Consider the following 16,603-nt stretch of genomic DNA (forward strand, 5'->3'; position numbering starts at 1 on the left):
AGCCTTAGCAATTTACAAGAACAAAGCATTTCTATCAATGGTCTAGCTTTCAGAAGGGAATGTAAATGAATTTAAATGTCCTTCTGATCTGCAGCCCATTGACAGATACTTGAAGCAGGCAAAGTGCAATGTTCCTCCAGGAAGCTCCCAACTATCTTACTGTTAATGCCTTACTAGAGGGGTGAACAACTTTAGCTTGGCAATGGCAAGGCCTCCAGTATCCTGCAAGTCTTCTTTAACACATAGGTTCTTTCTCGAAACCTCCCTTTTCCTTACCTCCCCCAACCCCATCGTATATAATCAGCCACAACTCACAACCCCAGGACAGCAGCTCTTTCTGCCCACAGGTCTTGTCCCTGTGCTTTAATAAACCACCATTTTGCACCAAAGACGTCTCGAGAATTCTTTCTTGGTTGTAGGCTTCAGACCTCACCCCACCGAACCTCACCGATATTCCAAAACCACATCACTTAGGAGACACTGCATCAAATTTTTCACCCACATGGAATCTTCTATGCAGCATCCCCTAAAACTGACAGCCACCAATACGGAGATCTAATTTGGATTCTGGCATTGAGGTTTCACCAACTTTCCTTGCATGTCTACAGCTCCTGCTCTGCCTTAATTGCACATATAAAATGAACCTGTATAGAAAAGAGGATTTCTGCAGGGTCTAAAGGGGTCAAGAGAGCATGAGATGGAAAAAGAGAGTGAGGGGCCATTAGGGTGGTTTCCAGGGACTGTTCAGACAGGGCAAGAGGACATTCATGACAAGGATGTTGCAAGACATTCTAAACTCCTATAATTTTCCTATATTTGTCATTGCTTTTACATACTACCTATAACTATCAGAAAAACTCTTAACATGAGAAGGAACCAAGTTCTTATTTTGAGAGAATAGGAATAACGGGTGATGATTATGATGGCAGAGGGGAGGCTGTGGGGTCGGGGGGAATGGTAGTCTGCCATCAGCTAAGGGAAGACCATAAGATACAGCATTGAAGAGGCATAGAAAGCAGGCGGGTTTCCTCTGGGCAAAATGGGCTGTCTCTGGATAAAATGGAAAGCAGAGGGCTGGGAGGCAGACTGTTGGTGCCTGAGAAATGCCCTCACAGACCTGCACTCATGAGAGACCTGAGGTTCTGTTACATTTGGTGACAGATTTAGAAAACCTGAGTCAGGAAGACATCAGAGAAAAGGCTCTCAGAGGACAGGTGAGGGAGGAGAGCTCCAGAATGAACTCTGTGGTTGGTAGGATGCAGAATGAAGTGAGGCAGGTGCTGACTGTAACCATGACCACAGAACCTGTTTGTTGGTGAGCTACTTATGACAGGTGTGTGAACCTGAAAGCGTGAGGTCCACAAGGCACAGCTGGGCTAGAGAATAGGCTTCTCAGTCAGAAGAGTGCACCCAAGGGCACCTGGGTGGCTCAGTCGGTTAAGCGTTTGCCTTCAGCTCAGGTCATAATCCCAGGGTCCTGGGATCGAGCCCCATATCAGGTTCCCTGCTCAGCGGGGAGTCTGCTCCTCCCTCTGCTCCTCCACACCCCCTCCCCGACTCTTCCCCCTTGCTCTTGCTTCCACACTCTCTCTCAAATAAATAAATACAACATTAAAAAAAGAAGAAGAGTGCACCCATAGCAGCCCTAGAGACATGGATTATTCCACCCCTCAGTAAGTGTCAGGAAATGCCCCTTGGGGGCTTGGGGGCTTGGTTGGAAGCAGCCAATTTGGGCTGGTCAAACCAGTGGACAAATTCTAGTGTTCTCATGCAAATCCTTTCTCTGATAGCCTCAGAGTTATTTGGGGTAGCAAGCATAAATGCCCTGGCCCAGGATTAGGTAATTTTTTAAAAAATAGAAAACCAGACAGTTTGTAAGTATATTCAGTATTCACTCTAATCCCAACAACTCCAACCCCACAATCCTCCACCATAGTTTCCTCTTTAGTAAAATGAGGAAGTAGATACTCTGCAAGATGTCAACCAACTTGGTACTTCTTGCACTCAATGACACTATATACAGCATATACTGAATACAACTACGTGCACTGATGAGGCCACAGTGCGGGTGAGGGTTATAGTCAAATATTTCACATGTACCAGACTGGTAATCTCTACCAGTAGATTCGAGCTGAATATTACTCTGAATGTGGGCCTCCCACCATGACTCAGGATCTACCTCACTGATGGAAAACTGTCATTGTGTCTTGAATTTTAAAGTATCCCTCAGTATGTAGGAACTTATCTTCATAATTCCTATATCATAATACAATTGTAGAAATCACAGCTTTTAGTTATTATTATCTATGATGTGTTTAATTGTAATTTTAAAAAACCCTAAATATTTCCAGGTACCAATGTTACCAGGTTATTATATCTTAAAAGATCCATCAAAAGACAGAAAAAAAGTCAAAGGAAGTAGTTTAATAAGTAGAAGATAAATATAGTCTTAAAACATTCATCTTGTGCTAAAACATGCACACAAAGAATAAAAGAGGCCATAAACTTCCGGTGATGGATACCACATAAATTAATGTGGGCAGAAACTGGTAAACAAGTCTGCTGTTTGATTACAAGTGGGTTGTAATTGTAAAGGAAGTCCAATAGAGTAAATATTTCATTACTTCATGGAGCAGTGAGGCAAATCAAGATGGGTGTACCATTCTAACCTTTAATCTGCTGGATAAGCAGCTCCCTGAAACTTCTGGAAATGAAGGACAGAGGAGGAGCCCTTGAGCTGCTATTGCTGGCCTTTAGAGATCTCTGTAATCTGGAAGAAATAGATCATTAAAAAATATATTTAGTATTATAAAAGTAATCAGATTCATTGGAGATCATTTAAAAGTGAAAAAAAGGGATTAAATTCTCCCATATTCCTACCAGTCAGTGGAACTGAAAGTTGTTTATTTGGGATCTTTTTTCTAGGTGCCTACATATATGATTCAGGTATAAATTCATTTCCTGCTTCATTCTTCATTTTATATTATAAGATTTCACCTTACTATTGGGACTTTTGGGTTTTATAGCTGATGTTGTTGGCATATAAGGAATCTATTGACTTGTGCTTATTTTTTACCTAATTTGCTAATATCTTAATAATTCTCGGAGTTTCCCAGTTTTTTCTCCTCTCTTGAGTTTTCAATTTTATTGTTTTCAATTTATTCTTTTCTTTCTTGTTTCTACTATTTAAGCATTTTGTTTCTCTTTGCCTAAAACTTTTAGAGTAATGAGAAATACTTGGAAGTAACAAAGACCATGGCTTTTCCTGTGCCTGATTTTGATAGAAATATCACTACTACTTCACCATTATGAATGATACAGATTTGCAATGGTATGACCTGTCACATAAAGTAGTGTACTTCCATTTTAACTGACTAAAAGCAGCTTTTTTCTTTTTTCCTTTTTCTCAAGAATGTATGTAGATTAGTCGCATATACCACCCAGGGAACACTACATCAAAAACTAATGATGTACCATATGTTGGATAATTGAACATAAATAAAAAAAAAGAAATTAATTGCCATGTAAAAAAACATGTATATAGACATTTATGAATTGTCCTTTAGAAAATTTTCCTCATTTTAAGGCAACAAATATATCAAGTATATTAATAGATGTACTAATATTAAATCATCCTCTCCTATATAAAATCTATTAGCTAATGCATTTCATTTTTTGTACTTAGGATTTTTGCCCATGTATTATCAAATGGGGGTGGTGTAGAATAATTCCTTTTTTTGCTATCGTTATTACATTTTAGTATCAGGATTTGCTAACTTTAAAAAATGAATTGGAGGGGCGCCTGGGTGGCTCAGTTGGTTAAGCATCTGACTTTTGATTTTGGCTCAGGTCATGATCTCATGGATTGAGCCCTGCATCAGGCTCCACGCTAGGCATGGATTTAGGATTCTCTCTTTCCCTCTTCCACTGCTCCTCTCTCTCCCTCTCCCTCTATCTCTCACTCTGCTTGTGCTCTTTCTCTCTCTCTCAAAAATAATATAGACTTCCAGCTCTATTACAAAGCTGTCATCATCAAGACAGTATGGTACTGGCACAAAAACAGACACATAGATCAATGGAACAGAATCGAGAGCCCAGAAATGGACCCTCAACTCTATGGTCAACTTATCTTTGACAAAGCAGGAAAGGATGTCCAGTGGAAAAAAGACAGTCTCTTCAACAAATGGGGTTGGGAAAATTGGACAGCCACATGCAGAAGAATGAAACTGGACCATTTCCTTACACCACACACAAAGATAGACTCCAAATGGTTGAAAGACCTAAATGTGAGACAGGAGTCCATCCAAATCCTAAAGGAGAACACAGGTAGCAACCTCTTCGACCTCAGCCGCAGCAACTTCTTCCTAGAAACATCACCAAAGGCACAGGAAGCCAGGGCAAAAATGAACTCTTGGGATTTCATCAAGATCAAAAGCTTTTGCACAGCAAAAGAAACAGTCCACAAAACCAAAAGACAACCGACAGAATGGGAGAAAATATTTGCAAATGACATATCAGATAAAGGGCTAGTATCCAAAATCTATAAAGAACTTATCAAACTCAACACCCAAAGAACAAATAATCCAATCAAGAAATGGGCAGAAGACATGAACAGACATTTTTCCAAAGAAGACATCCAAATGGCCAACAGGCACATGCAAAAGTGCTCAACATCGCTCGGCATCAGGGAAATCCAAATCAAAACCTCCATGAGATACCACCTCACACCCGTCAGAATGGCTAAAATTAACAAGTCAGGGAACGACAGATGTTGGCGGGGATGTGGAGAAAGGGGAACCCTCCTACACTGTTGGTGGGAATGCAAGCTGGTGCAACCCCTCTGGAAAACAGTATGGAGGTTCCTCAAACAGTTGAAATTAGAGCTACCATTCAATCCAGCAATTGCACTTCTGGGTGTTTACCCCAAAGATACAAATGTAGGGACCCGAAGGGGTACGTGCACCCCAATGTTTATAGCAGCAATGTCCACCATAGCCAAACTGTGGAAAGAGCCAAGATGTCCATCGACAGATGAATGGATAAAGAAGAAGTGGTATATATCCACAATGGAATATTATGCAGCCATCAAAAGGAAGGAGATCTTGCCATTTGCAACGACGTGGATGGAACTGGAGGGTGTTATGCTGAGTGACATAAGTCAATCAGAGAAAGACATGTATCATATGACCTCACTGATATGAGGAATTCTTAATCTCAGGAACAAACTGAGGGTTGCTGGAGTGGTTGGGGGTGGGAGGGATGGGGTGGCTGGGTGATGGACATTGGGGAAGATATGTGCTACGGTGAGCGCTGTGAATTGTGTAAGACTGTTGAATCACAGATCTGTACTTCTGAAACAAATAACGCAACATATTTTAAGAAAAAAGTAAAAGAAGAAGATAGCAGGAGAGGAAGAATGAAGGGGAGTAAGTCAGAGGGGGAGACGAACCAGGAGAGATGATGGACTCTGAAAAACAAACTGAGGTTTCTGGAGGGGAGGAGGGTGGGGGGATGGGTTAGCCTGGTGATGGGTATTGAGAAGGGCACATTCTGCATGGAGCACTGGGTGTTATGAACAAACAATGAAGCATGGAACAGTACACCAAAACAAATTATGTAATATATGGTGATTATCATAACAATAAAAAAATTTAAAAAAAATAATATAAAATAAAAAAAGAAGTTTAAAAAAATTTTCAAATGAATTGGAAGGTGAAAGCCACAATTTTTTCCTAAGCTAAGGAAAGTTTACATTACATGAAAATTATATTTACATTGACAGTTTAAAATAATTTGTATAAGAAGTATATGAGACTAGATCCTACACCTGGAAGTACATTATTAACTATCCAGCCCCCCTTTTTATTTCAGTTGTAGCTGGCTTATTTGGTTTGGGGACTGTTCTTGAATTGATTGTTTAAACTTAGGAGCAGATAGTATACCAAAGTTATTTGATTTATTTTTGGCCTGCTGCTTTTCACTTCCTAATTTTGTTTATCTTGACATTTTTCTTACTTATTTGCCATATATTATTCCTTTGTAATATACTTACAAGGACTTATGATACATTCTTTTGTTTCTATTTTACTACCTATTCAATTTACTTTTAGCATCATATTTCCCCAAAACTCTTCATACAGTTTGTTGGTAGGAAGACCTCATTCCTTGATTATAGGGAATACTGGAAAGAAGGATTTATATATCTTTCACAAGAAGGGGGAATACCAAGGTAGTTGTAGTGTAACTCACCTGGAACTTGGGTGAGGACAATGAGGTGAAGACAGAGGGTTAATGAGTGAGGTATGGCCTAAGGAGTGGGAAAATACCCACTAGGGACACTTGGGAATTTACCCTGGGGCTTGGCATTTGAGATTGAGTTGATATATTTTTCATGAATAACTACGTTGAGAACACTGATCCCTTTTAGGGACCCAAGGGCCCAGAATCCAGGACCAATGGAACAGCTGTTACTGAGTTCATCCTGCTGGGCTTGGTGGAGATGCCAGGGCTATGACCCGTTGTCTTTGTAGTCTTCCTCTTTGCCTACCTGGTCACAGTTGGAGGCAACCTCAGCATCCTGGCTGCCATCTTGGTGGAGCCCAAACTCCACACCCCCATGTACTTCTTCCTGGGGAACTTATCAGTGCTGGATGTTGGGTGCATCACCGTCACTGTTCCCTCGATGTTGGCTCGTCTCCTGTCCCACAAGCGTACAATTCCCTATGGAGCCTGCCTCACACAGCTTTTCTTCTTCCATCAGTTGGCTGGTGTGGACTGCTTCCTGCTGACAGCCATGGCCTATGACCGATTCCTGGCCATCTGCCAGCCCCTGACCTACAGCACCCGAATGAGCCAGACAGTCCAGAGGATATTGGTGGCTGTGTCCTGGGCTTTAGCCTTCACCAATGCACTGACTCACACAGTAGCCATAGCCACACTCAAGTTCTGTGGTCCCAACGTGATCAATCACTTCTACTGTGACCTCCCACAGCTCTTCCAGCTCTCCTGCTCTAGCACCCAGCCCAACAAGCTGTTGCTCTTTGGTCCGGGTATCCTCATGGCAGGTGCACCTGTGATTCTCATCACCTCCTACATCCATGTGGCAGCTGCAGTTCTATGCATCCGCTCTGCTGAGGGCAGAAAGAAAGCTTTCTCTACATGTGGCTCCCACCTCACCATGGTGGGCATATTCTATGGGACAGGTGTCTTCAGCTACATGAGGCTGGGCTCACTGGAGGCCTCAGACAAGGACAAAGGGATTGGCATCCTCAACACGGTCATCAGCCCTATGCTGAACCCACTCATCTACAGCCTCCGGAACCCTGACATGCAGGAGGCTCTGTGGCAGGTGCTCACAGGGAAGCGAGCCCTTGTATGAGGAGTATATCAGGAGGGTAGAACCACAGCAAGTGTATCCTAGATCCTTGAGCAAAATGACTTTTTTTTTTTAAAGATTTTATTTATTTATTTGAGAGAGAGAGAGAGAATGAGAGACAGAGAGCACGAGAGGGAAGAGGGCCAGAGGGAGAAGCAGACTCCCTGCCGAGCAGGGAGTCCGATGCGGGACTCGATCCCGGGACTCCAGGATCATGACCTGAGCCGAAGGCCATCGCTTAACCAACTGAGCCACCCAGGCGTCCCGAGCAAAATGACTTTTGTTAGGAAGTAAGACTTCTTGTTCTCCAAGGAGGCTTTACCTGATAATGTGTGTGCAGGTTCTGTAGACCAGAATCCTTGGCTAGTTGCCTTTTGGTGCTCACTACCCTTTCCACTCCAGATGGAAGTGGAACCCAGGAATCTCTGTATCCTGGGAGACTCATGGTCCTACAGGCAGAACCTTTTGTTTATTTTCTGCTGAAGACCCTAAAAATACTCCAGCAAAGATTCTCTCCAAACTGGAATATGGAAAGTCACAGCTTGGTACCAAGTATTAGTACATCCCCCTGTCTGACTTCCCCTGAAACAGCTCCCCCAACTTGCTTTGACACCAGGATCCCACACAAGATTCTAGAACTAGTACAGTATAATTTGAGACATTGAGTACTCTGTCTACATTGCAAGATTCTAGGGTATTTATCAGTGAAGAGTTTATACTTCCTTCAGGACTTCTCATTTTTTTTTTCTAAAATGGAAATATCATTCATTGGTTTTAAATTTCCCATTAGAAATTATGTTTATAAAAATGAAAACAGAACAAAATTTTATCAGTAGAAAATGAAAGTCAAATCTTCACCCTCTGTATCCAAGCCCTTCATAATTCAATTTCCAGAAGAAACCACTATTAAGAATTTGGTGCTTCCCTTCTAGTTTTTTATACATACATAAGTGCATTTACATATTTTTATATCAATATAAAATATTTATGTGTATGTCATATCTATAGGGGCATGTTATGCCATGTCTTTTTTGTTTACACATTACTTGGTAGACTTTAGTCTCTATCAAAATATTTAAAAACTTACTTTATCTATTTTAATAACTGCCTAGTGTTAATTTATGAGTTAACCATAATTTACTTAACCATATTGCTTCTGATAGTTTATCTTGTTTCTAGATTTACTGCAATTATGATCAATAATATAAGTAATATTCTTCAAAGATGTGTTTTTGTTATTTTGCAAGCATTTCCATAAGTTCTAATTAGTAAGATTCCGGAGTTGGAAAAAACAAAGACAGATTTTTTTATATATATATTTCCCCTGAGCCCACAAAAAATTCACTCTTTTATTGTTACAATGGTGAGTGAAACTTCTTGCTCCCCACAGCTTTGTAAACAGTAACTATTATAAATAAGTTCTTCTAGGGGCGCCTGGGTGGCTCAGTCAGTTAAGCGACTGCCTTCGGCTCAGGTCATGATCCCAGGATCCTGGGATCGAGCCCCGCATCGGGCTCCCTGCTCCGCGGGAAGCCTGCTTCTCCCTCTCCCACTCCCCCTGCCTGTGTTCTCTCTCTCGCTGTCTCTCTCTCTGTCAAATAAATAAATAAAATCTTTTTAAAAAATTTTTTTAAAAAAGTTCTTCTAATTTTTGACATTATAATGGTTGAAAAATAATAATTATTATTTTAGTATGCATTTCTTTGACATCCAATAAGGTTGAATATATTTACAAATGTTTATTATCCATGATGTGGACTAAACTGTGTCCCACCAAAATTCATATGTCAAAGCCCTAACCCCCAGTGTGATTGTAAATGGAAGAGGGTGTTTAGGAAATAATTAAGGCTAAATGAGATTAATTAGGAAGTATTACTGAGGTATTTTTGGACGTAATTAAGGTTAAATTAGGTTGTGGCCTTTACCCGCTGGACTGTGACCTATAAGAGAGTAGGAAACATGCCACGTGAGGACACAGCGGGAAGGCAGCCATCTGCGAGCCAGGAAGAGAGCCCGCACCACAACCTGACCGTGCTGGCGCCTGACCTTGGACTTCTAGCCTCGAGAACGTGAAAAAATAAATTTCTGTTGTTTAATTTAAAACACCCAGTCTATGGTATTTCGTTATGGAGGCCTGAGCTAACTAATACAATCCATTAGTATTTCTTCACTTGGAATTAATTTTTCCCAAGTTTATTGAGGAATAATTGACAAATATAATTGTATATATTAAAGTGTAAAACATGATGATATGTATACACACACACACACACACACGAAAAAATTACCAAGAACAAGCTAATTAACACATCCTTCACTTCACATAGTTAATTCATGTGTGTATATGTGTGGTGAGAATGTTTAATATCTACTCAAATTTCAAGTATACAATACTGTATTATCAACTGTAGTAACCACGCTGTACATTAGATCCTCAGAACTTATTCATCTTATAACTGGAAGCTTGTGCCCTTTGCCCTACTCTCCCCACGCTGCCCTTACCCTAGTCCCTGGCAACCACCCTTCTACTCTCTGTTTCTACGAAGCTGGCTTTTTTTTTTTTTTTTTTTGCTTTTAAGATTCCACATACACGTGATACCATACCAAATTTGTCTTTCTCTTTCTGGCTTATTTCACTTAGCATAATGCTATCAAACTCCATCCTCACTGTCAGAAGTGTCAGGAGTTCCGTTGTGTGTGTGTGTGTGTGTGTGTGTGTGTGTGTGTGTGTGTGTGTGTGTGTGATCAGTATCTATCTGTATATCACATTTTCTTTATCTAATCACCCGTCAAAGGACATTAAGTTATTTCCATATCTTGGCTATTGGGAATAACACTGCAGTGAACATGGAAATACAGATATCCTTTTGAGATAATGATTTCATTTCTTCCTATCTATAGCCAGAAGTAGGATTGCTGGATCATACAGTAGTTCTGTTTTTATTTTTTTGAGGAACTCCCATACTGTTTTCCATAGTGACTCTACCAATTTTCATTGCCACAAAGGGAGCACAAGGTTTGTTTTTCCTCCACATCTCATCAACACTATCTCTTGTCTTTTTGATAATAGCCATCCTGACAGGTGTGAGGTTATATCTCATGATAGTTTTAATGTGCTGATGATTAGGGATGCTTAGCACCTTTTCAAGTACCTGTTGGCCATTTGGATGTCTCTTTGGAAAAATGTCGATTAAGATCCTTTGCCCATTTTTAAAATTGGGTTATTTGTTTTTCTTATTATGTTGAATAAGTTCTTTATATATTCTTATATTAACCCCCCTTATCAAATATATGGCTTGCAAATACTTTCTCCCATGTCATAGGTTGCCTTTTCAATTTATTAATGGCTTCCTTTGCTGCACAGATGCTTTTTAGTTCAACATTGGCAAAGAACACAGGGGTCTTGAGTGGCCCAAACAGTGGCAGCTAGGGTTATTGGGGTCCTTGGTGGTAAAGGCTACTGACATTCTCCTGTTTTCCTATTTGCCCATGGGGGTAAGCTCTAGCCCTTTTGACACTAGGTCTGGTGGGCTGGCAGTCATGGCGGCCACAGGGTCAGTGTCCTGGGGTCAAGTGCACTTGCCATGATGGTAGTGCTGGTGTCTGACATATGAACATGTGCAGGTCTCCCATAGAACTAGGGTGTGGATTTCTGGGGCTCACAGTGACTCAGACTCTGAGAGGGAAGGGAAAGGCTGCAGTGGCTAGCCCAGGGATACCAAGGGGCAATGGTGGCTTGGGCCCAAGTGACAGGGTGCAGTAGCAGTTTGGCCCTGGTGATGCTGGGTGAGAATTGACTCAGGACCCTAGTAACAGCACAGTCCTGGTGACGGTGGATCAAAACCCTGACTCAGGACCCGGGGCATAAGAGCACTGAGTCAAGGTCATAATTCTTTACAGTGAGAATAAGCAGATATAATTGGAGAGCAAGATGGTTACACTGGAGGCAGCAGTTGGAAGTCAGTCCCAGTGTTGTGGACTAAGGTACTGGGGTAGTGAGAGGCTGCTATTACTGAGAGAAGGATGCCTTAGGTTCATCCTGGATCATAGTCCATGGCATATCAGAAGCAATATTGGTCACAAACAACAGTATAAACAAGTATATTGTTTGGCGGACAGGGGTTAATTGGACAGGGGTGGAAGAGTCAATCACATAGCATAATTGTTGAGATCATGTACCTTGGAATCAGACAAATGCAAGTCTGAGCCCCAAATCCTCAAAACCCTAAGTATGTGGCCTTAGGCAAATTACTTAGTCACTATGAACCTCAATCATTTATGTCTAAAATGGGAACAGTGAGATACCTACTTCACGGAATTGTTGTAAGCGTTGATTGGGATTTAGTGTACATAAATCTTATTGTGTGGGGTCATGTTCATGTTATCAATTATTATTATGTTAATAACATTGGTGGTCTCCTACTAGGAGCTCTACGAGTGTTATTTCATTTAATCCTCCCAACAACCTTTTTATTCCACAAATAAGGAAACTGGGTTCCAAAGAGGTTCAGTAGTTGCTAATAGCTGGAAGAGCAGGTCTACCTGTCTACAAAGCCCAGCTGGCTTCCCAAAGAGAGTAAGCTATCACATGGACTTAGGTGAGTTATTAATGAGGAAGACTTATAAGAGTCCAAGGGTTACACTATACAACCTCTCCAACTTCCTCTCTCATCATCTCTATCACTAAATTCTTATTTTCTAAGGGCCTGGCCCAGATAATCATCGTGGGGGCAACTTCCCAGGGGTCCCCTGGTTCCTCCCAGCACAGCACAGCACAGCACAATGCTTGAACCAACTCTCTCAGGATCATTTTGGGACTCCCAAGACACAGTGCCTGTGGCCCTCACTAACAAGGCCCTAGGGGGGAATGTATTTTGATCCCGGGGATTCATTAAGAATTTCAAGTTGGAAAGGGCATCTCCAAGTTTTTGCCTCTTCTCTTGGGTTTCTTCCTCATCCCCAGATCCAAGGCAGGTTTCCTCCTCATCCCCAGTTTAGGAGTCAGCTTGTCTCTTCCCCCAAATCCCGTTTGGACCAGGCATCTGGGAGAGCAAGACCTAGACTGGGGACCCAGATTCAGGGGTGACTCCGTGTCTAGTTCCCTGGATGACATTGGGAAAGCAAAGATCCCCCTTATGTCCCCCTCTGTTAAATGGAGTTATTAGGATGACTGCCCCATCTATCCTTGTAGATCAATATGGGGGATGGAGATAAAGATTTGGAGAAATTGTGAATCACCACAGAGGTATGAGGCACCACTGTTTTACTACTGCGCTATTTATTAGGACTTGTATTATTTAGTTAGCTCTCCCCACCTCCTCCTCCCTGCTCTTGGGCAATTTTAAGGACACAAGAGGAATGCCCTGTGGTGGAGAAGTCCCATGACAGAGATGGTCTCTTTCTAATTTCCATATATATACTCCCTCTTGACCTCCACCCCCAGAGTAGGTGACCAAGTTTGAACAGATTCTCACCCCCTCTTACATCCCTTCCCATGCAGCCTCACTGGCTTACATGTGGTTACAGGTGAGTTTTCTCATGGCCCTCCCTCCGCTCTTGTGTAAAATGGAAGGACATTTACTTGTTACTAAGTCAAACCTCCTGGTTTTACAGGTGCAGCAACCAAAGTCTCAAAAGCAAAAATAAGAGACATGCTCAGGATGACCTATCAGGTGAGTGGAAGAGCTGGGACTATTACTGAGAGACTGAGGTTCCCCTTCCAGGCATCTTTACCAATGCCCTCTTTTCTAGAGGAAGCTTTTCTTCTGACTGTAAGGGATGAGTGGGATGAGATTCGGTGTTCAACTTCCCTGCCCAGAACCCAATCCTTGTTGGGTGGCCTCACCAATTCACTGAGCCCAACGCTACTACATGGAGGACCCACAGGGACTTCAGAGCAGGGAATTCCCACAGCATGAGGGAAGCCTGGGACTCATATGGACCCCCAATAGTGGTGATCTAGAAGGGCTTCCTCATCAGGTATAACTCTTGTGATTTGGTTAGCCACACACTAATCCTAGACTGATCCTAGATCAATAGTTGGGTGAACAACCCAGAATTTAGAAGATCTTACATAAGCTTCAACCCTCGTTGACCGAGGGCCAGACAGAAGCTACTAGGGGAGCATATTACTCTGACTCATGACTTACTAGTTTTTGAGGAATATTTCTTCTGATTGTAGAAAATATGTGAGAAGTTTATATAAAAATCTGTATGTCAGCATATAGATAGCTACATGTACCGCATGCCCCATCTAGATAAGTCATTCCTGCAACTGTCACTTGTGCCGTTCATTTGATTCTACGTTGTCCAAATCACACCAATCCTTCAAAGTCTAGAACTAATTCCCCCTTGTCCAGAAACACTTCCTTCACTACTATATCCCACAATGATGCCCTCTTTGTCAGAAAGCCTATTTGTCAATGAGTGCTGTTTTCATTTATGAAATGGTGCATAACTAAAATGAGTTTATGTGCATATTTCCAAAATTCAGACACGAATCTCATGCTTCAGTTGGACTGAGAGAACTACACTAAATCACTAAATGATTGTGCTAGAAGGTACAGTGGTAAGTGCCACGTAGAATACAACTAAAGTGTGTTGGGAATACTGAAGATGCAAATATTACTTTAATACATCAGGAAGACATTTCTAGAAAAAGTAGTATTTGAGCTGAGTCTTGAAAACTTTGACCATGTGACAATGGAAGAAAGATATTCTATATAGAGAAAATAACAAAAGCAAAGGTGGGGATGTAGGAAGTCAGAGTTTGCAATCTGATGACATGGGTTAAAATAAAAAAGGGAAATTGGGGCAACTGGGGACTGCGGGTGTGATCCAACCAAGGCACCTGTTTGAACCTGAGCAACTGCAGCCTGCAAGGCAAGACTTTGGGATCTGCAAGGGCACAGCTGCAGTGGGAGTGGGTGTTTGAGTCATAAGCATGAGTCAGAAATAGATTCAGAGAGAATTCAGAACTACTGGGCTTCATGATCCTTCAGATGCCTTGGGTTACCTCGGGTGGTGGTATGTATAAAGGTTAAGAGCAGGGGCTCTAGAGTCAGATGACCTGAGTTAAAATCCTACCTCTGCTACATGCTTTATGTGAGTCATGTTCTTTGTATAAATTGGGATTGTAAAAGGTATCCATCTCATAGTGAAGGTTGTGAGGAATAAAGGAGTTAATACGTATAAAGCACTTGGAACTGTGCACAGTGCCTCACCCAGGGTAATTCTCCTAACAGCTGTTAGCTGCAACTGTTGTCAGAGACTGCCCCGAGGAAATTCTGTCAGTATCAAAGATATTGGGACAACCTGAACTGTACATATCATAGGGGAAGGGGTTTCTGGTTTCTCTTTTGTGCAGTTAGTTCATTGTGATGTGGGACTTAGTAAGCGTTTCATGATCATGCCCAGGAGGTGGTACTTCATAAAATATTATAAAAAATAATCTGCATTCATTGTAGACAAACCAGAAAGTAGAGAAGAGTAGAAAATAATAAAATCCATTCATATTATTACTCAAACCACTAATAAAGTTTAGTATTTCTTTACAGCCTTGTTTCTGTGTGTGAGAGTGCGAGAGTATGACTGTGTATTTGTCTATGTTAATACTGAAATAATACCATGTTGTACAGTTTTGCATCCTGCTTTAGTCACTTGCATATCCTAAGATTTTAATTTTTGAATTTGTTTTTTGCTTTATGTTTCCTACCAATATGCACTGATGGTATATAAAGAATGTATAGATTTTGTATATTTGATTTTTATCTTGCTACTTTTTTTCTAATAACTCTTCATTATTTTTTGTGGACAATCAAAAAATTTGCTTTCTCTTCCTTTTCAATACATAAATTTGATTTTTCTATTTCTTGACATTAATTTCATAATGATTCTAGGACCATTATAAAAATAGATGTAATGGTAGGGATCCCTCTCTAACTTCTGTTTGTTTTTCTCCATTAGAAATTATCCTGCAGTATCCCTCTATTCCTAGATGACCATAGCTGGATGTTTTTTCTTTTAAATCAAGAAAGGATTGTAACCTGTAAAAAGTAACTTTTAGGCAATTGATCTGATATATTATATGCATACACTTACTTATATTAAATCATCTTCAATTTTTTTATAAGAGGTCTCTTAATCACGAGAGATTCTTTTAAATATTCTGATATTTCAAATTTCCTGTAGTTATATTTGGCATTTTGCTTCTGTAGTCACAATTAATGTTGCTCTTTAGTGATATTTCATATATTTCTTCCAAAAATGTTATATTTTTAGTATCAAATATATGCTAACTTCATAAAAAGTCTATAGGACCTAGAGAGTATGATGCCAAATGAAACAAGTTAGACAAATACCATATGATTTTACTTATATGTAGAATCTAAAAATCAAGACAAAACAAAGAGCCCATAAATACAGAGAACAAACTGGTGGTTGTCAGAGGAAAGGGAGGTAGAGGGATGGGCAAAATGGTGAAGGGGAATGGGAGGTACAGGCTTCCAATTATGGAATGAATAAGTCACAGGGATGAAAAGTACACACACAGAAAATATAGTCGATGGTATTGTATAGCACTGTATGGTGACAGATGGCAGCTACACTTCTGGTGAGCATAGCATAACATATAGACTTGTCCAATCACTACCTCTGAAACTTATGTAACATTGTCTGTCAACTACAATTTTTTTAAAAGGTATTGGGAAGCTTAAATTTTTTTCCGGTGCTGCAGGAAAGTTTACATAACATGAGAATATTCTTTTCATTGAAGTTAAATCAAATGTCTCAGTTTTATGAGGCTAGAGATGGCTACTAGAGTAATTATTTCTTTGACAATTTTTTTTACTTTCTTGCCTGTTTCTGGTTTACTTGGGTATTGAGACTGTTCTGGAATATATTTTAATTTATATGTTCCTACAATTGTATCTGTTTTATTGAAATTTTCCATTTAAATAATATCGAGTTATAGGGAGTATTCTCTTTAAATTTAATTTTTTCTTTTTCTATCTCTGGTTATCATCCTTTCTAATTCTTTTTTTTTTTTTTTTAAGATTTAGTTATTTATTTGAGAGAGTGAGAGCTTGCATTGTGGAGGAGCAGAGGGAGAGGGACAGAGAAATTTAAGCAGACTGTCCTGAGCACAAAGCCCAGTGCAGGGCTCGATCTCATGACCCTAAGATCATGACCTGAGCAAAAACCAAGAGTTGGATGCTTAACCAGCAGCAC

General features: G+C 40.6%; 1 protein-coding gene across 1 annotated transcript; it reads left to right on the forward strand.

The window, feature by feature from the left end:
- The first annotated feature begins 1,103 nt into the window (after nucleotides 1-1,103).
- LOC113939114 (olfactory receptor 3A1-like) lies at nucleotides 1,104-7,378 on the forward strand. The gene is given in 2 exon segments (XM_027624687.1): nucleotides 1,104-1,214; nucleotides 6,428-7,378. Coding segments are annotated over 2 exon segments (1,062 nt in total).
- Nucleotides 7,379-16,603: the final 9,225 nt, after the last annotated feature.

The sequence above is a fragment of the Zalophus californianus genome, chromosome 16 (genome assembly GCF_009762305.2).
Source record: "Zalophus californianus isolate mZalCal1 chromosome 16, mZalCal1.pri.v2, whole genome shotgun sequence".
NCBI classification, from domain to species: domain Eukaryota; kingdom Metazoa; phylum Chordata; class Mammalia; order Carnivora; family Otariidae; genus Zalophus; species Zalophus californianus.